This window comes from Amblyraja radiata, chromosome 1 (assembly GCF_010909765.2).
Source record: "Amblyraja radiata isolate CabotCenter1 chromosome 1, sAmbRad1.1.pri, whole genome shotgun sequence".
Taxonomy (NCBI): domain Eukaryota; kingdom Metazoa; phylum Chordata; class Chondrichthyes; order Rajiformes; family Rajidae; genus Amblyraja; species Amblyraja radiata.
This window is the reverse complement of record NC_045956.1, coordinates 56,866,290-56,890,855: the sequence shown is the minus strand read 5'-3', so window position 1 is coordinate 56,890,855 and position 24,566 is coordinate 56,866,290. Positions and strand designations below refer to the sequence as shown.

The 24,566-nt window shown below is 45.3% G+C and overlaps 1 protein-coding gene across 2 annotated transcripts in view; it reads right to left on the bottom strand.

Annotated features, from left to right (window-relative positions):
- Window positions 1–1,808: 1,808 nt before the first annotated feature.
- The window catches only part of mmrn1 (multimerin 1), a 43,797-nt gene continuing 21,039 nt past the window's right edge, over window positions 1,809–24,566 (bottom strand). Inside the window, exons 4-8 of one of the 2 annotated variants that reach the window (XM_033022358.1) lie at window positions 22,236–22,328; window positions 16,745–16,918; window positions 9,578–11,569; window positions 4,399–4,545; window positions 1,809–2,804 (exon numbers count right to left, since the gene is read on the bottom strand). In XM_033022358.1, coding sequence (XP_032878249.1) covers window positions 2,383–2,804; window positions 4,399–4,545; window positions 9,578–11,569; window positions 16,745–16,918; window positions 22,236–22,328 — 2,828 coding nt within the window. In that variant the 3' untranslated portion in view covers window positions 1,809–2,382. The remainder of the gene's footprint in view (window positions 2,805–4,398; window positions 4,546–9,577; window positions 11,570–16,744; window positions 16,919–22,235; window positions 22,329–24,566) is intronic. The other variant, XM_033022367.1, reaches the window with a different exon arrangement.

Below are 24,566 nucleotides of genomic sequence, written 5' to 3'. Positions count from 1 at the left end.
AAATGTTTATAAGTTTCAAAGTTCAAGGAGCAGAATAAGGTCATTCGGCCCATTAAGTCCACTCCACCAATCAATCTTTCCCTTTCAATTTCCTGGCTTTTTGGGATTTTCTGGTAAAAGTCAAGTATTGGGTTAATAAGAACATGAGCGAGAGAGAGAAGCAGGAATAGATCATTCAGCTCCTTGTGCTGGCTCTACTCATTTCCTCAGCTTTACCTTCCTGCATTGCACATCATATTCCTCAATTCCCTGAACATCGAAAATCGTTTTGCCCCTCATGCCTTTTGTTGGTCTGCTGGACAAATAGATTGCTGAGGCAATTAGATGTAACTGGAGCAACTGGAGCAATCCCCAATTTATAGATACTCGCCAAGGATCCCAAACACATGGCTAGTAGGAAGGATAAGCATCTCTCACAAGCATTTTACATATATGCAGCACAGTGGCACAGCGATAGAGTTGCTACCTTACAGCACCAGAGGCCCAGGTTCGATCCTGACTATGGGTGCTGTCACTACAGAGTTTGTACTTTCTTACCTTGGCCTGTGTGGGTTATATCTGGGAGCTCCAGATTCCTCCCATAATCCAAAGACATACAGGTTTGTAGGTCAATTAGCTTTGATAAACTTGTAAATTGTCCCTTGTGTGGGATAATGTTAGTGTATGAGGTGATCGCTAGTTAGCGTGGACTTGACATGAGGCAGCACAGTGGCGCAGCAGTAGAGGTGCAGTGGCGGAGCCCGGTTCGATCCTGACTACGGCTGCTATCTGTACGGAGTTTGTACGTTCTCCCTGTGATGTGAGGGGATCGCTGGTCGGTGCGGATTCGGTGGGCTGAAGGGGCTGTTTCTGTGCTATATCTCTAAACTAAACAAAAAGACTTGGTGGGCCGAAGTATCTCTGTATCTCTAAAGACGTAAGGAAATGAAATGTGTTGTCAGCTGTTTCTAGAGTTTGGAGATGCTGGCACTGATTCATGATGTTACGTAAGTTTCTGACTCCCATCAAGTTTATTGCAGGAGAGCACAAAGCAAATCACAAGCATCCAATGGATATCACTTCCATTCGAACAGAGTGTGTATGTTGAGCATATCGGTTTAATAATTCTGTAGGAAAAGTTGCTTAATATGACACTGGGACATAGAACACAGAGCAGTACAGCACATGAACAAGCCCTTCGGCAAACAATGTCCATCTCTTATTGACCTGCACATAGTCCATATTCCTCGTTCCTTGCATATCTATATGTCAAAGATAAATATATGGAATATCTCAGCATGTCAGGCAACATTACCAACAGCCCAAAACGTCACCCATCCTTTGTCTCCAGAGATGGTACATGATCTATTGAGTTACTCCAGCAATTGAGTTTAAGTTTAGTTTATTGTCACGTGTACCAAGATACAACGAAAAGCTGTTGAAGAAGGAACTGCAGATGCTGGAAAATCGAAGGTACACAAAAATGCTGGAGAAACTCAGCGGGTGCAGCAGCATCTATGGAACGAAGGAAATAGGCAAAGTTTCGGGCCGAAACGTTGTCAGAAGAAGGGTTTCGGCCCGAAACGTTGCCTAACTCCTTCGCTCTATAGATGCTGCTGCACCCGCTGAGTTTCTCCAGCATTTTTGTGTACCTACAATGAAAAGCTTATGTTGCGTGCTAACCAGTCAGTGGAAAGACAATACATGATCACAATCGAGCCGTCCACAGTATACAATTTGTGTCTACCTTTAGTATAAACCAGCATCTGTAGTTCTTTGTTTCTACCTTTATCCATATGCCAATTTGGTTGTGTGATTAAAGCAGATACATTAATGGCAATTAAGCCCTGTTTTATTGCTAATTATGACTTCCAATTTTAGGTGTGCGTGGTATCATTTTCTTTGAGATAGACACAAAATGCTGGAGTAACTCAGCGGGCCAGCCAACATCTCTGGGGGAAAAGGAATAGGTGAGGTTTTGGGTCGAGACCCCCCCTTCAGACTGAGAGTCAGGGGAGAGGGAAACAAGAGATATGAAAAGGTACAAAGAACAATTGAATGAAAGGTATGCAAAGAAGAAATCAAAGCCAGCAATGATGATCAAGGAGAGGTGGAGCCCACAATGGTCCATTGTTGGCCGTGGAGGTGATAACGGTTGGATACAAGCAGTGAAACTGAGCAGGCCAACAGAGAAACTAGTGGGCTGACAAGGGTAGCAGAGGGACAGATAGAGAGGGAAAGCAAGGGTTACTTGAAGTTGGGGAGATCAATCTTCATACCACTGGGTTGTAAGCTGCCCAAGCGAAATATGAGGTGCTGTTCCTCCAATTTCCATTTGGCTTCACTCTGACAGTGGAGGAGGCCCAGGACAGAAAGGTCAGCATGGGAAAGTGAGATTTTATTTTATGTGCGATACAATAGATAACCACCAAACGTTGTCACAGGTGGAAACTTTGCTGGAATTGAGCCCGACTTCAATCTTAGCCAAACCCTTTGCCCGTAGTTAAGTTCTAGAACAGCGTCGCCTGTGACAGTTCTGCTGCTGGAGACCACATTGTTCTTATCTTCATATTCAAAGGCCAGTTTATCCACCCCATCGACCACCAGGTAGCCAGACAGGTGTGGGCTGCAGAACTCGATCGTGTACTTGAAGACGTACACCCCAAGGAACGGGATTGAAAACTTCCCGCTCCAAGGTGCATAGGAAGCTCCGTAGTTGACGTAGAGATCGTTAAACCTGATCGGGCCGGAGGTATTCATCGCGTAGGTGTGTGCTACAAAGAACGTCACCATTGGAACGTACCTGTACGATCCCCTGGTAAAATCTGCCACAGAACATAAATAAAAATGTGTTATTGCCTTCCACGGGTGTCTTTTCAACCTCTACGAGAAAGACGTGCGTTTGTGCAGCAACTTTCACATTCCTATCGGAAAAGCAGCAGCAGAAATACGTAAGATGCCAGAAACCGCAATGCGCTAACCACCGATATGTTTTAGTTCTAAAAGAAGGGTTCCGACCCAAAACGTCACCCATCCTTTTTCTCCAAAGATGCTGCCTGACCCGCTGAGTTACTCTAGCACTTTGTGTCTATCATCTTTACCATGATTATGGGCAGAGTATGTGTTTCTCTCAAGTGCTTTTGCTTAGTGTTGTAGAAATTGATATTGGCCAGATGGCAGAGAGAACTATCCATGTTCCCCTATCTGAATAATTTCATCGTATTTTATTTTCCATCCACTTAAGAGACTGGATGGGACCTCAGTTCCACAACACATCCTAAAGACACCTCTAGCAGTGCAAGATTCCCCAAGTATTACCCAGATGGGAAGATATTACCCTCAAACCTCGGGAACAGTATCTGGCTTCACAGAACATAGGAACAGGCCCTTCGGCCCACAATGTCTGCGATGAAAATGATGCCAGACCTCAAAAATTTGATTCCAAAACTAATCTCCTCTGCATGCATGAGGTTATGGACTCCATCATTCCCGGGGTCATCCCGAGCTCACCGCTGATGAGAGATTGGTTCAGTTGCCTGATAACAGCTGGGAGGAAACTGTCCCTGAATCTGGAGGTGTGATTTTTCAGACTTCTGTACCTCTTGCCCGATGGGAGAGGGGAGAAGAAGGAGTGAGCGGAGTGAGACGTGCCCTTGATTATACTGGTTGACCTGCAGCATGAAGCATAGAGGGTACATTTGTAATGCGAGCACCTCCTGATAGTAGACCCTCTTGTGGGACCAGCATGCAAAGAGTCGCCAGGCACTGGATGTTATACCAAAACCATGGCCACTCGGCTAAATTCTATCCTTTACGAAACATTTCTGCTTGTGATATTATATGTGGTTTCATCCTGTTTCAGCAAGATTGAAAGTGGAATACATTTTTGATTTCAAAATGAGCTCAGAAAGATGATCAGATTGTTAATATAAATGTGGAAAATAAAAATCGGATTCAACAACATTATCAGTGGCACTAACTGATCATCTGGAGCAGATTCAACGTCTTGATTAATGTGCTTTCGGGGTAGAAATGGAAATGCTGAATAAATAACAGGCTGCTAATTTTGACTAAAATTTGGTGTATGTCTTCCCATCCAAATCAAATCCTATCTGGGTCGATATCCGAAGTGGTTTAATTAATAGGTTTGATGTGCTGGAAGATTTGATTGTCTGGGGATGATTTTGTTGAGGGATGGCTGGTTGTTCTTCTATTTAAAGCTGCACACTTGAGATCTTACTAATAGGGGCTAGATTACTCCATTGATAAAACAGCCCAAGTGTTAAAACTCAATTTTGGTTCAATCAATTGGAAATTTCTCAGGTGAAAACAATTCCCCTCCCCCACCCCGTTCCTTCCTCCAGGACCTATCTACATTGCTGAGAGTGTGAAATAAATGGAAAATCAAACAAAACCCACCTGTCTTCATGGCATTTTCATCCAGCAGTTTAATGTCACAGCTGGGACCACCAAATGGGGGGCGGCAGGCACACACAAAACCTTTTCTTTGATTAATACATGTCCCTCCATTCTGGCAAGGGGCACTGACACAGCTTGCAGACTCCACTGTAAACATAGACACCAAGGATCATTAGAACATGAGGATTTAGTGGTTCTTTTACAGCCATGTGTAGCAAGGTACAGTGAAATACATTTTTTGCTTCTAGGTCAGTGATTCACCCGCCCGCTACGTTCCTCCCCGTTCCTCCTTAATAATCTGCAACTCTTGAAATCGGCAACTCCATCTCACACCTATTGTTCTTATATCAAGCCTTTGTTATAACCATCTGCTTGTAAAATAACCCTCTCACCTGCGTCAACCTATTACCTGCCCGCTTTGTCGTGCCTCTCCCCTGCTTTGCTTCCCCCCCCCCCCCCCCCCCCAACAATCGGTCTAATCAACCCGAAAAGCCAACAATCTATGTTCTCCAGAGATGCTGCCTAACACCCACTGAGTTACTCCAACAGTTTGTGTCCTTGTGTGTATTAACCAGCATCTGCTAGTTAGTTCTTTGTTTCGACTTTGTCCCCAAATTGTTGGTTTGTTGGTTACTTTGGACAACTGCAGGGTATTCTCCTGTTGAATTTGAGTGTTTTCATTCAAGCCACAGAAGGCTGTGGAGGACAAGTCAATGGGTATTTTTAAGGTGAAGATTGACAGATTATTGATTAATAAGGGGGTCAGGGGTAATGGGGAGAAGGCAGGGGAAATGGTGCTAAGAGGGAAAGATAGATCAGCCATGATTGATTGGCGGAGTAGACGATGGACCGAATGGCCTAATTCTACTCCTAGAAATTATGAATGTATGAATGTACGAAGCTATTCCTCCCACTGCCATTTACAAATGCATTGCTTCCTCCTCTGGCCAAAAAAAATCATACTTCTGTGAAAATGCTGTCATATTCTGAACAGTGAGGACAACTTCCTTTTTTTCGTGATAATGACTTAGGAGATCATGTAGCTCTTGGGAGAATGCCAATTCCCAGGGAAGTGATCCAATTTTTTACCCCTTCTCACTTTCTTTAGTTTTTTTTTTAGAGTTTTAGAGATACAGCATAGAAATAGGCCCTTCAGCCTACCAACTCAGTCCACACCGACCATCGATCACCCGTTCACACTAGATCTATGTTATCCCACTTTCGCATCCTACACACTGGGAGCAATTTATAGAAGTTAATTAACTTAAGGGCCTGTCCCACTTGGGCGTCATTTACGCGACATCATTTATGCGTCACGACGCACGTCCCACTTCAGCGTGCATTAAGCGCACATGGTGCGTGGTGATGCATGGTGGTGTAGGCAGTGACGGGCAGTCGCGCACGGCGCCCCAGGATTTTGGGATTCACAAAATCTTCACACTACACCTGCGTGACGTGCAAATGACGCCCCAAGTGGGACAGGCCCTTTGCAAACCTGCTCGTCTTTGGAAAGTGGGAGGAAACCGGAGCGGTCACAGAGAAAATGTACAAACTCTGCACAGATAGCACCCAAGATCAGGATCGAACCTGGGTCTCTGGCACTGTGAGGCAGCAGCTCTACCACTGAACCATTGTGTCACCCTAGAAATTCCTATTTGCTAGAAAATCTGTAATCTCTCTCTCACCTGCCCATCAATGTCTCTGTGGTTCTATTTTTCTTGCCTTTACCGATACTAAGGGTTAACCTAAGGGCTAGCCTAATTAACCTACCATTGCAGCTTTGGGACACGAGAGGGAATGTATTGGAAAACCCACCCAAGGAAGAACCTGCAAACTCCACATGAACAGCACCTAAGGTCATGATCGACCCCAGATCCCCGGTGCTGTGAGGCAGTAGCAATTACATCTGCAACAAACCACACCAAAAAAAGGCACAAAGTGCTGGAGTAACTCAGCGGATCAGGCAATATCTCTGGAGAACATGGATAGGCAATGTTTTGGCAGGACCTTTCTTCAAACACCAAGCCACCTATTTTCCCTTAACAAGGCTGAATCAGTATTGTTTTGTGGATCAGTTGAATAAATGAAGCCTTTGTGATTCTTTTCCACAGTACAGTTGTAGCTGCCGATACAATTGATATTAAATGCATTATAATGATGCATTATAATGATCACCGTTGTCTTTTTCGTGAAGCTGCAGCTGACAGGAATTGCGATCGCGGTTCTAATATAAGCTGACAAGCCTTTAATATCCTGCAGCACAGGTCAGCTGCACAATCCAGAGGTGCTCCGGTAGGTCTCCTGTGATGGATCGGTGTGCTAACATGTGGCTTCAAAGCAAGGTCAGTCCCTTACAAACTTCACAAGGCAACATTGTAATTCCGACTTCAAGTAAGACAGCGGCAGAGATTTGAAGGTACGAGCATGACAGGCAGTCTATACTGCAGGGAGAGACGAGATCAGGTACGTGCTTCCCCCAAAGTGCCCCTCTTCCACTTCCACTTCTCCTGCAAGTGCCTCAACGAAAAAATCTCATCCACACAGTTGTCATGCAGAGCGATAAAGTTAAAATCCGCAGCGATAGATTCTCATCTCTGTTGCTTGTTTTGGAAGAAATTGATTGGGCTGTAAGGACCCACTTTCTGTGCAGCCCATCCATACAAATGGGCGGCAGAGTTGCTGCCGTCCAGTGCCAGGGACCAGGGTTCAATCCTTCCTCAGGCTGATGCAAAGTGCTGGTGTAACTCAGCGGGTCAGGCAGCATCTATCTCATGGAGAAGGGTAGCAAGCATCTCATGGAGAAGCTGAAGAAGAGTCCCAACCCAAAATGTCACCAATCCTTTTTTCTCTAGAGGGGCTGCAGAGACGCTGAGTTACTCCAGCATATAGTGTCTATCTTTTGTCAAACGTTAATCATCGTCAGTTTGCTGGCAGCAGTTACAATTTTCAGCTGTATATTTTCTCAAAAGGAACAGCAAGCTGTTTGACACTAATGCTGTTTGCACGGCACATGGACGGCACTGTGCAAATCCAAGGACAATGCAAAGGCAGGATAAGAGACAATAATAGACCTCTTGTCAGGCAGGAGACTATATTGGGCAAACAGCAAACAAGGAGGGCAGTGAACCTTGCTCCATTGTGCCGTGTCAGTCGCAATGCATTCCCACTATTACCAGGGAGCAGAAGGAGAAGCCAGTGGCGCAGTTGGTAGAGCCGCTTCTTCACAGCGCCAGAGTCCCTGGTTCGATCCTGACATCAGGTACTGTCTGTGAGGAGTTTGCACATGCCCCCTGTGACCACATGGGATTCCTCCCGGTGTCTCGGTTTCCTCCCACCTCCCGAAGATGTGCAGGTTTGTAGTTTAATTGCCCCTGGTGAGCATGGGAGTGGAAGCGAAAGTGGAATAACATAGAACTAGTGTGAATGGATGATCTATGGGCAGCAAGGACACTGGAGGGCCGAAGGGCCTGATTCTACGAATTCTAAAGCACAGAAAAGGGTGTTTCCTGTCTTACACATTGCAACACCATAGATCAATCATGGCGAGCATGGTGATGCAGTAGAGAGAGTTGCTGTTTTACAGCACCAGAGACTATGGGTGCTGTCTGTACGGAGTTTGTACATTGCCTGTGAGCACGTGGGTTTTCTTCGGGTGCTCCAGTTTCTTCCCACACTCCAAAGACGCTCTGGTTTGTAGGCTAATTGACTTTGGTTAAAAATAAATTGTAATTTGACCCTAGTGTGTAGGATAGTGCTAGTTTACAGGGAGATCGCTGGTCAGCATGGACTTGGTGGGCTGAAGGACCTGTTTTTTGCGCCATATCTCAAAAGTCTAAAGAGCGCCCTTCATTCAGTTTAGTCATCACCTAGCTAATTGGTGTGATGGTGCCAGAGATTTTTTTGATTGTCACTGTTACTAAGCCGCGTCAACAAGCAATTCCCGCACATTAACACTATCCTACACCCACTAGGGACAATTTACAATTTTAACCAAGCCAATTAAAACCCCTGTCTCACGGTGCGAGTTGACCCACAAGGTACCCCGAGTTAAAACTCATGGTAATAACGTGCGATTGACGTAGCTGTAACGTCGGAACTCGTGGACGCAACTTAGAGACTCGTGGCGCTAACGGCAGGTACCCGTGAAACTTGTACAAACCTGCACGTCTTTAGAGTGTTAAAGGACCCCGGAGATCCCAGAGAAAACCCACGCAGGTCACGGGAAGAACATACAAACTCCATACAGACAGCACCTGTGGACAGGATCTATGGAGGGATTTGAACTCGGATTGCTAGCCCGGCCCTCTCTGCAGGTCCTCTCTGGGTTATGAATGCCTGACTTATGGACAACCTGGACAAATGATTGAGCATTTGGGAGACTGATGGGATGAATAGATTTGTTCACTGCTGCAGGCATCTTCTGCTGGGTGGGAATGAGGCATTTCAGCAATGCCTTGTCCCCCCCCCCCCTCCCCCTCCACCGTTCCCCCACCACAGCAGCAGCACCAATCAGGGGGCTGAGTGGAGCTGAGCAGAGCTGGGAGTGCTGAGTACACTCACTCCTCACTCACAGAGTCAGTGACGCCCATATTTTTATATAAACCAGCATCTGCAAATCCTTGTGTCCACATCAAACGTGGCATAGGTTTAAAGTAATTGGTATAAGAATTAAAGGGGAGAAAGGAAATATTTTCATACAGGTCTGAAAGTGCGGCAGAGCCAAAAGTTCTAATTACGTTTAAACAATATATGGGCGTACACTGCCAGAGTCTTCACGACTATGGGCTTGGTGCTTGGATTAGGCTGGGTAGTAGTTCTTTGAATACACCTGACACACAGGGCAAATGGGGCGGCATAGTGGCGCAGCGATAGAGTTGCAGCCTTACAGTGACAGAGACCAGGGGTTCGATCCTGCCCTTGGGTGCTGTCTGTATGGAATTTGTACATTCTCCCTGTGACCGTGTGGGTTTTCCCCAGGTGCTCTAGTTTCCTCCCACACTCCAAAGACATACAAGTTTATACGTTAATTGACTAAACATTGTAAATTGTCCCTAGTGTGTGTAGGATAGTGTTAGTGTACGAGGATCACTGGTGGCGTGGACTCGGTGGACATAAAGGCCTGTTTCCACACTGTATCTCTAAACTAAATGGCTTCCAACATTGTAAATCGTGGAGTTACCTGGATCAACGATTTTGTCCGTATATCTTTGACTTCTTCCGGAATTGACTGTGATATTGGCTTTGTTGATAACTTTTGGCCTCTTGTTCAACAGCTTCACTTGTTTCTGGATCTTAGTAATCTTCCTGGCAACATCAGAAATGGCTCTGTCCAAGAACATGGTGATGTTGGTGAAGACAATCTCGGCGGTGGCCCAGCTGGTAGTCCTCACGAACTCCCTGAGATCCTGCTGAAGGGCCGTGACATTGGGCACTGCCTCCGGCGCCGTATGCCGCGGGGCGCTGGCGTTGACGTGAGCAAGCAGCAGCGACAGGTTCAGGCACAGTCCACGGGTCTGGTCCGACTCCTTCTTTACGCGGACGACCACAGTGTTCAGATTAGTCAACTTGGCCTGAAGCCCCGACACCTTGCGGCTCAGTTGCTGGAACTTCGGAGGCTCGGTCTGGACCTTGGCTCCCGGCGTTGGTTTGGACTTGACTTTCCCCGAAGGCTTGGAGCTCGCCTGTGCCGAGCTCAGCAGCGATTCGAGGGCCAGTATGCGTGAATGGTAATCCATGGTGTCTGGAGAGGAGGAATTACTGACTTGCTCCAGTCGGTGAATCCTCTGTTGGAACTCCTCAATGTTGGCTGTGGTTGTGTTCAGCAACTGAGGAAGATTCATCATAATTGGGGGAACGAGCATCTCCGTGTCTTTTATACCCTGAAGGAGACCCATCATTTCCAAAGCATTCTGGAGCCTTGCTACGTAAGTCACGAGGACCTTAAAAGACTCATTCAGCTGAGCAAACTGTGGGAGGAGAGATAACACATGATTCTGCTTGACGGTGCTCTCAGAAAACACTTCTGAAATGTAACTCCACAGATCGGTGACGTTATTTTTCAAGATGTAGCAATCATCTCGCATGGTATCCACAGCATCGTTTATGACGGTCATTGTGTCATTCAATCCATCCTCAATTTCAAAGCGGCATTCAGCCAGAGCCTCCCTCAGTGATTCTTCGCCACCTTGGCTTTGGTTCCTCAGCAACTGTGCTCCCACCGTGCTTCTGACAAACACACTGAGGCTTGTAACCTTGGAACTGAGATGGTCCAGGCGTTCCTCAAGGCCCTGTCTTTGCGTTTGCTCAGAATAAGCTGTGCTTGTCTCGGGAGATGACCCTCGATCTCCAAAGATCGGCTGGATGTTCTCAACATCATACGACAGATTGCTAATCCTCTCATTCATTGATTCAAGGAAGTCCATTAATGAGCTGAAGGTGTCAGAGAATGTCTTGTTTAAATCAAGAACTTCGTTCTCCACTTGATCCAGTCTGAAACCCAACGTACTCTTGCATTCGTAAACCATTGCTTGGCAAGTTCTCATCTCCAGTTTCTCCTGACTGTTCGCCGCTGTCAAGTTGAAGAGGGACAGCTTATGAGCATTCACTTCACCGTTCAATTGCAAAATCAAACGGCCGTGCATTTTCACATTCTCCGTGATGTTGACCAGATACCTCTGTAGGCCTCCCTCCATCTGGGCTCCATCTTGCTCAGGGACATCTTGGAGCGTCTGATTGGTCAGATGCAGCTCCGGGGTCTCTCTGGCTAACGAAAAGGTTTGGTTCATGGTTTCCAAGAGAGCACCAATTCTCTCATATTCCCCTTCCATTTGACTTTGAAGAGATTTGTGCTTTTCATTCATCTCCAGAGAGGTGTTGTGGCAGGCCAGTGACACATCAGCTCTGAGCACCCTCATTTGCTCCTGAATTTCGTGGAGTTCTGATCGAGGTGGCTGCTTGTGCTCCACTGTTGTGGGGTGGAGATCGGCAGATAGCAGCAGAAGGGTCCCATTTAACTCTCTGATTGCTCCTTTAGTGCTCTGAAGCTCCTCGCTTACACTGGAGATGGTTTTGTACAGCTCAGCCACTGTCTCCTGCATGTTTCTCTGAAGAGACTGAATCTGTTGTGATACCAAGTCTTTCACCAGCTCCTGAATTCCTCTTGGTTTGTTACCTGAAACAAAGAAATTTGGGCAAATTAAAGAATTCATCCTTTTTTAATAAATTGCATGACAATAATATGTCCAATGATTACTTTAGTTCAGTTTAGTTTATCATTGACACGTGCACCAAGGCACAATGAGTAGCGTTTATTTTGCGTGCTATCTGGGCTGCCCGTCGACCCGTCCTCGTGGCCTACCTGCGGGCTTGGAGCACCGTTTCCTGGCGGGGATGATTTTTTTGTCTAATTGTAGTCCTGTAGGTCTGTGTCCAAGATGGCTGCCGTGAAGAGAGAGTGGACGCTGGCGCGCTTTGGCTGCCGCTGCTCTCTCTTCACACTGTGTTTTTGATTTTCTGTTTTTGGATTGAATTCTGTTTTTAATTTGTCTCTGTGATGTCTTTTTTACCTGTTCTATTCCGATTATATGTTTTTATTCCGATTACTATGTAAGGTGTCCTTGAGATGTCTGAAAGGCGCCCATTAAATAAAATTTATTATTATTATTATTATTATCCAGCCAGCAGAAAGACTAGACATGATTCCAATCAAGCCATCCATAGTGTACAGATAGCAATCCATAGTTCCACACTTTATTTTAATTTATTATTGTCACATGTTCCGAGGTAGAGTGAAAAGCTACTGTTTGTGTGCTATCCAGTCAAAGAAAAATACATTATACATGAATACAATCGAGCTGTCTCAAGTGAACAGATAAAAGATAAAGTGTACAACATTTAGTGCAAAGACATACACACTTCAAAGACGTATATATTTGTAGCTTAATTGGCTTTGATAAAGATTGTAAATTGTCCCTAGTGTGTAGGATAGTGCTGGTGTATGGGGATCACTGATTGATGCTGAATCAGCCGAATGATCTGTTTCTGCACTGTATCATTAAACTAAACTAAACTAAACTAAACTAAGAATCTTTGTAGATTTCTTCCATTACGGGCTGAATAAATATTGTCTGTTTTACAAGTGCAGAGGATATGACAGGCGATCCACTGGTCACTCCTCTGAGCATCCTATACCAAACACAATCCATTTCGTCTTCTATCCCCTCGGCTAATGGTTTACAGCTCCCCATCATATCTTCCTGATCCTGCTCCACTTATCACCTCCCTCACTTACCAGATTCCATAATCTGCAACTCCATCCAAGACCGCAAGAAATTGCAAAGAGTTGTGGATGTAGCACAGACCATCACTCAAACCAACCTCCCTTCCAGCGACACTACTCGGCAAGATCACCAGAATAATCAAGGATGTCTTATCCCGCACATCCCTCTTCTCCCCTCTCCCCTCAGGCAAGAGGTACAGAAGTCTGAAGTGTTCGCACCTCCAGATGTATGGACAGTTTCTTCCCATCTGGAGGTGTTTTTAGATCAAAGGGCAAAAGTATCCCCTATCCTTGCCTGTCATTGTCCCTGTAAGATGTTGCACTATGTTACTGGGTCTGAGCACATACAATATCAAATTGTCATCAATGTGCCAATTGCTGTCAGTTTTAGGAATTTTACCAGTTTCCCAAATGTCTGAGGAAGGGTCCTGAAATGAAAAGTGATCTGTACATGCTCTCCACGGATGCTGCCTGACTCAGTGTATTCCTCCAGCACTTTGTGTTCTGCTCAAGTTTTCAGCATCTGCTGAATCTAGTTTAACATAGAAACATAGAAATTAGGTGCAGGAGTAGGCCATTCGGCCCTTCGAGCCAGCACCGCCATTCAATATGATCATGGCTGACCATCCAACTCAGTATCCCGTACCTGTCTTCTCTCCATACCCCTGATCCATTTAGCCACAAGGGCCACATCTAACTCCCTCTTAAATATAGCTAATGAACTGGCCTCAACTACCTTCTGTGGCAGAGAATTCCAGAGATTCACCACTCTCTGTGTGAAAAATGTTTTTCTCATCTCGGTCCCCCTTATCCTTAAACTGTGACCCTTTGTTCTGGACTTCCCCAACATCGGGAACAATCTTCCTGCATCTAGCCTGTCCAACCCCTTAAGAATTTTGTACGTTTCTATAAGATCCCCCCTCAATCTTCTAAATTCTAACGAGTACAAGCCGAGTCTATCCAGTCTTTCTTCATATGAAAGTCCTGACATCCCAGGAATCAGTCTGGTGAACCTTCTCTGTACTCCCTCTATTACAAGAATGTCTTTCCTCAGATTAGGAGACCAAAACTGGCCTGGTTTAGTTTGGTTTAGTTAGTGTGTTGTCACATGAACTGAGGTAGAGTGAAACCCCTTCTCCAGTGCTATCCAGTCAGCAGAAAGACTATACATGATTACAACCAAGCCGTCCACAGTGTACAGTTTCCTCGTGGATTTTAATCATTTCATTCTCTCATTTGTCGTCCCGTATTAACCTTTTCATTTCTTTCTGTATGATTCTATTACCCTTTGACTCCAATAATCTTTCATAACAATATGTATCGCAGGAGGTTGTGGATACTTTGATTCATCCCCAATATATTGAAGATGTGCGCCTGTGCCCGACCAAAAGCTGTCAACTTTAAAGCCATGCTCATATCCCTGATTCAGGTACAGCCAAGGACCTTCCCAGAAGAATCAGTGAGGTTGTCTTCCACCTTCAAGAAAGATGCCCTTTAGTGTGACATGCTTATCCTGACAGCAGACAAATAGGTGGTAAATTTTACACCAAGCTGCAGTATTGATGTACACTGCTGCTGAGAAAGCCTTCTCTTTCCTTGAGGCATGGCGCTGTTAGATCAGCCAGCTCACACTGGGAACGTATAGTGCTCGGCACCACAGGTACCCAGATTCCTGTCCAATCAATGGACATTGACACTGGTCCATTGCTACTGAAGGGCAAAGGTCCTTTGTTAAATTATGTATCGAGCTCAGCCTGGTCCCTGAACGATTGAGTCCACAGCACACAAATTAAATTGCCTCGTTTCACAGTCGGACATGTTTGTGACCCTGGGCTCGAAGAGACCAATGCTTTTGATAGGCTTTGACTGAAAAATTATTAAGGTTTTCATTGATAAGGTATTCCTGGGATAAGACTACTTGTATTTCTGAAGGAAGAAGTTTAGCCTTTATTTATGTTCCATCACAGTGAGGAATGTGTGGAAACCGCTGTGGTGGATGTTTATGTCAACTTTTATTTAGTTCTGTGTCTTGTTGCTTTTTTTTGTATGGTTGTATGGTAATACAAATATCACTGTACCTTAATTGGTACACGTGACAATAAAATACCTTTGAACCTTTGTTGAGGAGAATGTGGCATAATTTTTTGCAAAGCTGACATGTTCTTACTCAATCTTATTCTCAGTTCACATGTATTTAGTCTCTTTGATGGAGGTCTCCATTGCAAAGTGATGTGAAAAAGGTTGGAGAAGAAGAGTTAGGAATGTGTGGCAATAAATTAGGTGCGGTATAGTGGTGCAGCGGTAGATCTGCTGCCTTACAGCGCCAGGGAACCAGATTTGATCCTGACTACTGTTGCTGTCTGTATGGAGATTGCATGCTCTCCCTGTGACCACGTGGGGTTTCTCCCGGTTCTCCAGTTTCCTCCCACATTCCGAAGACGTGCGGGCTTGTAGGTACTCGCTAGAATTTAGAAGATTGAGGGGGGATCTTATAGAAACTTACAAAATTCTTAAGGGGTTGGACAGGCTAGATGCAGGAAGATTGTTCCCGATGTTGGGGAAGTCCAGAACAAGGGGTCACAATTTAAGGATAAGGGGGAAATCTTTTAGGACCGAGATGAGAAAAACATTTTTCACACAGAGAGTGGTGAATCTCTGGAATTCTCTGCCACAGAAGGTAGTTGAGGCCAGTTCATTGGCTATATTTAAGAGGGAGTTAGATGTGGCCCTTGTGGCTAAAGGGATCAGGGGGTGTGGAGAGAAGGCAGGTACAGGATACTGAGTTGGATGATCAGCCATGATCATATTGAATGGCGGTGCAGGCTCAAAGGGCCAAATGGCCTACTCGTGCACCTATTTTCTATGTTTCTATGTTTCTATGTTAATTGGCTTCTGTAAATCATCCCTAGTGTGTAGGGTAGACCTAGTGCATGGGTGATCGCTGTGTGCGTGGACTTGGAGGGCGCCTGTTTCCACGCTCTATCACTAAACTAAACTAAACTTTGGTTCCTATTAAATCTTTTCCTTCCCACATTAAAATGATTATTGAAAGAGGAGGAAGTGCCTTAATTGTCAACACATTATTTTACATTTATTTGATTTTAGTATCAGGGCATCGCTGACAAGGCCATATTTATTACACATCCCTAATTGCCATTGGGAAGGTAGCGAGAAGAGACCTACTTGAACCCTTGTAGTCCTTCTGGTGAAGATACTCCCACACAATTTTGGGTAAAGATTTTCCGAATTTGGATCTAGTGATGATGAAGGCCGGTAGATTGGAAGATTAGGAAATTAATTCATCACATATGAAAGGTCCGTTCAAGAGTCTGACAACAGCAGAGATGTTTCTGAATCTTGTGGCATGTGCTTCCAAGCTTTGGTATCATCTGCCCAACAGTAGAGGGGACAAGGAGAAATGGCTGGGGTGTGAATATTTCATTATATTGGCTGCCTTCCCATTGTGCCACTCTAAAGGCATAGAGTGGCACAATGGCGCAGCAGTAGAGTTGCTGCCTTTCAGCGGCAGAGAACCATGTTAGATCCTGACTATGGGCGCTGTCTGTACAGAGTTTGTATGTTCTCCCTGGAGCTGTGTGGGTTTTTCTGTGCTCTGATTTCCTCCCACATTTCAGAGATGTGCAAGTTTGCAGGTTAATTGGCTCCTGTAAATTGTCCCCAGCGTTTAGGATAGTGCTAGTGTACGGGTGATCACTGGTTCGGTGGACCGAATGACCTGTTTCCATGCTGTATCTCTAAACCAAACTAAACCAAACCAAACTAAATTAAACTATAGTCAGAGTGAATTGGGGATCGAAGGTGGAAGTCAGGTTTGTGTGATGGACTGGATGGTGTTCACATATCTATGCAACTTCTTGCTCAGAGACTGTTTTGTCTCGGACAGAGTAGTTGCCATTACCAAGCTTCATGTCATGGTACATTTTCTTCCTTTGCAAAGGCTGGGATAAGAGATTGCTCTTCTATCCATTTGGCATTGGGATCGATGTTAACAAGGACGCCCCACTATCTACTTCAAAATACAGAAGCCTGGGCAGATATTTGCCATACCTTTTGAGGTTGACTGAAGATCTTTCCCGTTATTTTCATTTATCTTGCCCTCCAGAGAGTACAGCAGACTCTGGACATTGTTCACGTTGGCAGAAATGTTTACAACCTTCTTTTGGAGAAGACCCAGTTTGATTTCCTGATTGTACAGCTTGTCATTGAATTTTCTTGCCAATGCTATGAAACATAAAAATAAACCATTAAAGTTATGATTCAATACACACACACACACAGTCCCATTGTATTACAAAGAGTCAGAAGATGACTACCATCTGTGAATGACCCCCACGCTTGTCAATATAGTTTAGTTCAGAGATACAGCATGGACACAGGCCCTTCAGCCCACTGAGTCCATGTCGACCAGCTATCCCCATACACCAGCACTATCCTACATACTAGGAGCATTTTACAATTTTTACCAAAGCCAAATTAACCTACAAACCTGTACACCTTTGGAGGGTACAAGGAAACCAGAGCACCGGGAGAAAACCCACGAGGTCAGGGGGGGAACCGACAAACTCCACACAGATATCACCCATAGTCAGGATTGAACCTGGATCTCTGGCGCTGTAAGGCAGCAGCTCTACTGCTGCGCCACTGTGCCGCCCAAACATACAATCATCTCCAACCATACACTTTGCTTAAATGTCAATGGCTTCCCTTCTCTTCCAATTCTAAATGAGAAACTGCCAAACCTGCACTGCGGGATTTGCATTTTGAACTTACCGTGCAAGTAAAACACAAATATCATCCCTAAAGATGCATTTGAATTAAATGTCAAGATACTGCAAGGTGGAATAATCTTTGACGTGCTGCGAATAAGGGTTCTGCCATCAATCACCATTACACGACTAAGGACATTAGACATATACGCAGCTGGTGTGTCGACATTCTCCCAGGACCCTGGTCTAATGAATTGAACGGATCTCCTTTATCATACAATTAAATCTTTATATTGATTTGCTTTTTTCAAAGCCACTTATCAAAATATATTATCAGTGTTCTCCCAACTAAATTATCTCAACCAAATGATGGGCAGCAATGACTTTAGACGTCAGATATACAGTGCAGAAACAGGCCCTTCACCCCACCGAGTCCGTGCCGGCCAGCGATCACCCCCTGCACTAACACTATCCTAAACACACTGGGAACAATTTACAATCTATCAAAGCCAATTGCACGTGTTTGGAGTCCTGGAGGAAACAGGAAGACCCAAGGAGAATTCACGCAGTCATGGGGTAAAGTTACAAATTCCACACAGACAGCACTGGTAGTTAGGTTGTAAACTGTGTCTCTGTCACTGTAAGATAGTGACTCTACTGTTGCACCACCATGCCGCCACAAATGGGAAAAGGAAGGAAATTATCTCAAGAGTGTGAGCAGAAGCTCAAGTTTTGTGAATTTCTAACGAAGATGGGTGGTAGAGTTGCTGCCTCACAGCACCAGAGACCCGAGTTTGATCCTGACTGCAGGTGCTGTCTGTGTGGTGTTTGCACATTCTCCCTGTGACCACTTGGATTCCCTTTGGGTTCTCTGATTTCCTCCCACATCCCAAAGATGTGCAGGTTTGAAGATTAATTGGACTCTATAAATTGTCCCTAATGTGTGGGGAGTGGTTGAGAAATAAATCAATCAACATATTTAACGGTGAAACAGCTATGAGAAGCTGAGGCCCACTCCTGCCCTCTATTTTGTTTTCTTTGGTTTAGTTTAATTAAGAGATGCAGCATGGAAGACAGGCCCTTTGGCCGACCGAGTCCATGCTGAAAATCAGTCACTGGTTCACTATAGCTATATTATCCACTTTCTCATCTATTCTGTAAACACTAGGGGCAATTTACAGTGGCCAATTAACCCACAAACCCACAAGTCTTTGAGATGTGGGAGGAAACCGGAGCAACCAGAGGAAACCCATGCGGTCACAGGGAAAATGTGCAAACTCCACATAGACAGCACACGAGATCAGGATCGAACCCGGGTGTCTGGCGCTGTGAGTCAGCAGCTCTACCACTGCACCACCGTGCTGCTGAGGTTGGTGCCAGAAGTTTCCTGTTCCTGTTGTTCTGCAGCCTTTTCCAGGATATTCTATCGGCAGCGGCACTGTGCTGTCCTGTTACGGTTTTTATGTATTAGTCTGTCATGATTCTGTTGTGAGCAGAGGATTAATACCCTTTTGTAATTTGGCACGGGAGAAGGTATCCAGTTTACACGGGGGGCACTGCAAGAACGATGGCGACCCAGCGGGAGAGGGGGTCTACAGAGAACAAAGGGGGGGGGGGGGGGGGGCTGCCACGTGCGGCTGCAGGCAGTAGATGGGATTGCTCAGTGAATTTTAAAGAACTTTGTCAGCGCCAGAAAGACGGCGACACTCATGTATGACCAAGGTGAGATCCGCTGTATGATTTTAGCAGGTCATATGCAAAACAAACCATTTCACATGTGACAATAAAGTATTGAATCATTGAGAACTCTGAACTCTTGTGTTTCAGTTTGGGGACGTAAGTTTGGACCTGCTGCTCAAGTTGCGAGATCCTTCAATTAGCAAATTGGGCAGCTTGAATGGTGCTGATGGACTCTCTCTCTCTCTCTCACGACAGACACAGTTGTTTATTCCTCCCACATGTGTTTTGCTCTGATGCTGTAATTGGCTGTTTCCCAGTTTAGTTTAGTGTTGACATTCCTTGACCTTGTGATGGGATGTTTACAATTTGTTTTGCATCACGTTATCTTGATACTAATTAGCTTAATGCGTTTGCAGGTAATTGCTTTCTGAACCAGACGCGGGGTATATCAACTGCAAAGTTTGCACATTTGAATCAGTTTTTCATCAACTCGCTATGGCACTATAAGTCAATTCCTTGGCTGAATAAGAATGGCGGCACGGTGGCGCAGCTGTAGAGTTACAGCATCAGAGACCCAAGTTCGATCCTGACTACGGATGCTGTCTGGACAGAACTTGTACGTTCTCCCCGTGACCTGCATGTGTTTTCTCCGGATGGTCCGATTTCCTCCCATACAACAAAACGTACAGGGTTGTAGGGTTTGATAAAGTTGTAAAAGTGTCCCTAGTGTGCAGGATAGTGTTAGTGTGCGGGGATTGCTGGACTCGGTGGGCCGAAGGGCCAGTTTCCGCATTGAATCTCTAAACTAAACTCAACTAACCTAAACTTAAAGAACCTGAGTTATACAGAAACAAGGAAGAAAACACAAAATACTGTACTGAGATAATCCAGCATACTGTATCTTCTACCTGAGTTTTAAGATTGATTGAATGATACAGCATGAAAACAGGCCTTTAGACCCACTGAGTCTATACCTACCATCAATCACCGGTTCACACTAGTGCGATGTTATCCCACTTTCTCATCCACTCCCTGCAAACTTGGGTCAATTTCACGAGGCCAATTACCCTACAAACCCGCACATCTTTGGGATGTGGGAGGAAACCATCGCACTCCGAGGAAGCCCACATGGTCACAGGGAGAACGCGCATACTCCACATAGACAGCACCTGAGATCAGGGTTATGAACCCAAGTCTCTGGCACTGTGAGGCAGTAGCTCCACCAGCTGCGCCACTGTGCTGGCTTATTCCGTTTTGTTATTTCACCATCATTCATGCCTTTAATTATTTCTAATATTGTTTGTCTTAATTAGCCTTTTTAATCATTTTGGAATGTTATTCGTTATGTTACTTTCACTTTCATATCCACTCACTGTACGCCAGGGGCAAATTACAGAGGCCAATTAACCTAAAAACCTGCACGTCTTTGGAAATTGGATGGGAACTGCAGCACCCAGAGGACACCCACGTGGTCACAGGGAGAATGTGCTAAGCAAAACTAAACTAAAACTACACATAGACAGCACCCGAGGTCAGGATCAAACCCGGCTCTCTGGTGCTGTGAGGCAGTATCTCTACCCGCTGCGCTGATTCATTTCAGAATCAGTAATACAGTGTGGAAATGGGCCTTCTGCCCAACTTGCCTACATCGACCAACATGCCCCATCTACGCTAGTCCCACATGCCTGCATTTGGCCCATATCGCTCTAAACCGATCCTATCCGTGTACCTGTCTATATGTTTCTTAAACATTGTGATAGTCCCTGTCGCAACCATCTCCTCCGACAGCTTGTTCCATACACCCACCATCTTTTGCGATAGGATATCTAGTGATATAATGTACTTAAGCCCTTTTCTCACATCACTCCATCCATCAAAACACGTATCTCAGAGAACTCAAGGAGTGAACATTTGACCGTCATCTTCAATAAAAAAGGATAAGTTTGCACTGCATGGTACTACAGAATCCTTTAGTTTAGTTTTTATTTAATTTAGATTAGAAATACAACGCGGAAACAGGCCCTTCAGCCCGCAAAGTCTGCGCTGACCAACAATCCCCGAACATTAGCACTATCCTACACAATAGGGACTAATTATAATTTTTACCAAAGCCAACTAACCTACAAACCTACACATATTTGGAGTGTGGGAGGAAACCGGAGCACCCGGGGTCACAGGGAGAATGTACAAACAGCACCATTAGTCAGGACCTAACCCATGTGTCCGGCACTGTAAGGCAGCAACTCTACCGCTGCACCACCGTGCTGCCCTAAACGTTGCAGGTGCCATCCTTACAAAGGAAGAGTAGGCCATTCAGCCCTTCCACCTTGTTCTGTCATTCACTCCGCAAGGCTGATATGTCAGATCCATTTACCTTCCTTGCTTCCATCATTTTATAATCTGCCTGGCACCAACAATATCTGTTGATCTCTGTTCTGAAATTTTTGATTTTTCCTACAACACTTTTCATGGGAGAAGATTTACACTCCCACCATCTTTGGAGGGAAAAGGTGCGATCACTTAAAATGACCCCACTCAAACATTAATGTGAGCCTGCCTTTTTTCTAATCCCCTGATGCGAGGAAATAGCATTTTGCAATCTACGCTGTCAAATGCTGTAAACATATTTTAGGTTACTTTAGAGATACAGCATGGAACAGGCCCTTCAGCCCACCGAGTCCACGCAGACCATCAACTAGTTCGCACTAGTTTTATGTTATCCCACTCTCTCATCTTCTCTCTTCACACGAGGGGCAATTTACAGGGGCCAAATAACCTAGAAACCCACACATCTTTGGGAAGTGGGAAGAAACCAGAGCAGTCACAGAGAGGACAGGCAAACTGCACACTGTCAGTACCCAAGGTCAAGATTGAACCCGGGTCTCTGGCGCTGTGAGAGAGCAGCTACAACCACTGCATCACTGTGAGATGCCCTTATTTACATGGCACACCTTATGACCAGGACCTGTAAGTGAATACATCCAGTACTCAAACCCCTTCCATAAATGAAATGCATTTACTTAGGTCCTGGAAGTGAATAAATAAAGCAGCTAATCCTTTGCCACAATGGAAATTATCTCTGTATTAGGTTTCCTTTAAAAGCTTTAATTCTTGCGGTGAAATAATACCAAATAACACTAAGTGCAGCTAACCTTGATCATAGTGGGGTTGAGGATACTTGGGGAGATCTGCACCCGTTCTCTGACTCTCAGCTTGGTTCTCCTCCGCTTGTCTCTTCAAAGAATCTGTGATTAATACAGAAAGTTTGAGATTGAGTCTTCGCAAGTACCCAATGGTATGTGTGTGTGTGTGCGCGGGTGTGTGCTCTGTATATGTGTGTGCGTGTGCTGTGTTTTGGTTTGTGTGCACTCTGTTTGTGTGTGCGCTCCAGTGTGTATGTATGTATGTGTGTGCTCTGTGTGTGTACGCGAGGGTTTGTGTGTGCTCTAGTGTGTATGTATGTGTGTGTGTGTGTGTGTGTGTGTGCTCTAGTGTGTATGTATATGTGTGTGTGTGTGTGTGCTCTAGGGTGTATGTATGTGTGTGTGCTCTAGTGTGTATTTATGTGTGTGTGTGCGTGCGCTCTGTGTGCATGCGTGTGTGTGTGTGCGCACTGTGTGTATGTGTAAGTGCGGGTGCGTGTGTGGGGGGGTGAGTGTGTGCTCTGTGTGTGGGTGTGTGTGTGTGTGTGTGTTCTGTGTGTGCGAATATATATGTGTGTATGTGTGCTCTGTGTGTGACGCATGTGTGTGCTCTGTGTGTGACGCATGTGTGTGCTCTGTGTGTGTGCGTGTGCTCGTGTGTGTGCGCGCGCTCTGGGTGTGTGTGTGCGGGTGCATGCTTCCGTGTGTGTGTATGTGTGCCCACGTGCACATGTATGGGTATATGTGAGTGTGTGGATGTGTCCTTTCTGTCTGTGTGTGTATGTACAAGGCATGGTACAAGTTTCCATGTAAATATGTAAATTTAAAAAAACCTGCAGTTGTTGGAAATCCGAAATAAAAGCAGGAAATGCTGTAAATATTGAGCAGGTCAGGCAGTATCTGCAGACAGTGAAATACTGTTATTTTTTCAGGTCACGGGCCCTTTGCCCGCACTGATTCCTAATGAGGTGTCTTTAACCTGAAGCATTTGCTCTGTTCCTCGCTCCACCAATGCTGCCGGACCTGCTGAGTGTTTCCAGTTTTTATTGCAAGCTTCCGTGTGCTTCATCAGGATGATGCTGGATCCAATGTTCTGGCAGCAGCTGGAGGGTCTGGAGGCTCTTCCAGGTTCCAAGCGACAGAATGATAAATGAACTTCCGTGCAGGGAGATGTGAGCCTCGGAATTACGGAGAGGTTTAGGAGGTGGAATATTTACCAACCCTCCTTTCCATTGACTCCATGTACACATCATGCTGCCTTGGCAAGGCCACCCGCTTAATCAAGGGCCAGTCTCACCCTCTTCTCACTTCCTCTTTTTCTAATAACCAGTCAGTAGAAAGACTATACATGATTTACAATAACAATGTACAAACACATGATAACGGGAATAATATTTAGAACAAAATAAAGTTCAGTAAATTCCGATTAAAGATAGTCCAAGAGTATCCAGTGAGGTAGATGGGAGTTCAGGACCGCTCTCTAATTGTTGATAGGATGGTTCAGTTGCCTAATAAAGGCTGGGAATAAACTGCCCCTGTATCCGGATGCGTTTTTACACATCTGTACCTCTTGCCTTGCCTCTTGAAGAGGGAGTGACCTGGTGAGACTCGTCCCTGATTGTGCTGCTGGCCTTGCTGAGGTAGCGTGGGGTGTAAATTGGGTCAATGGAAGGGAAGTTGGTTTGCGTGATGGTTTGGGCTGCATCCACAATTCCCTGCAATTACTTGCGATCTTGGATGGCGCTCTTCCCAAAACATGCTGTGATACATCACAATAAAATGCTTTCTACGATGACCTTTTGTTTGTGTTCCCACGTGCCTGTCAGCGACACCAAAGGAAAGCAGGCAGACTGAGATAGAGAACTATGACTTGCTGATGGGGTTCGGCTAGCTAAGCATGTTGGATACCCCAAAATACCAGTCTCTTCTTAAGAGGCACAGAGTCATAGTCACATGACACTCAAACAGGCCCTTGCCCAACTTGTCCATGCCAACCAAGATGCCCATCTCTGCTAGTTCAATTTGCCCACATGTGCCCACTATCCATCTAAACATTTCCTATCCATGTACCTATCCAGGTATCTGTTAAAATTGTGTTATAATAATTGCCCCAATTACTTTGGCTTGTTCCATATATCCAGCATCTGCTGTGTGCAAAGTTTGCCCCACCGGTTCCTATTAAATCTTTCCCCTCTCGCCTTAAACTCGTGTCCTCTGGTTCTTGATTCCCTTACTCTTGGAAAAACACTCGCCCTATCTGGTCCCCTCGTGATCTTACTCACCTCTATAAGATCACCTCTCAGCCTCCTGCACTTCAAGGAATAAAGTGGGAACCTTTCC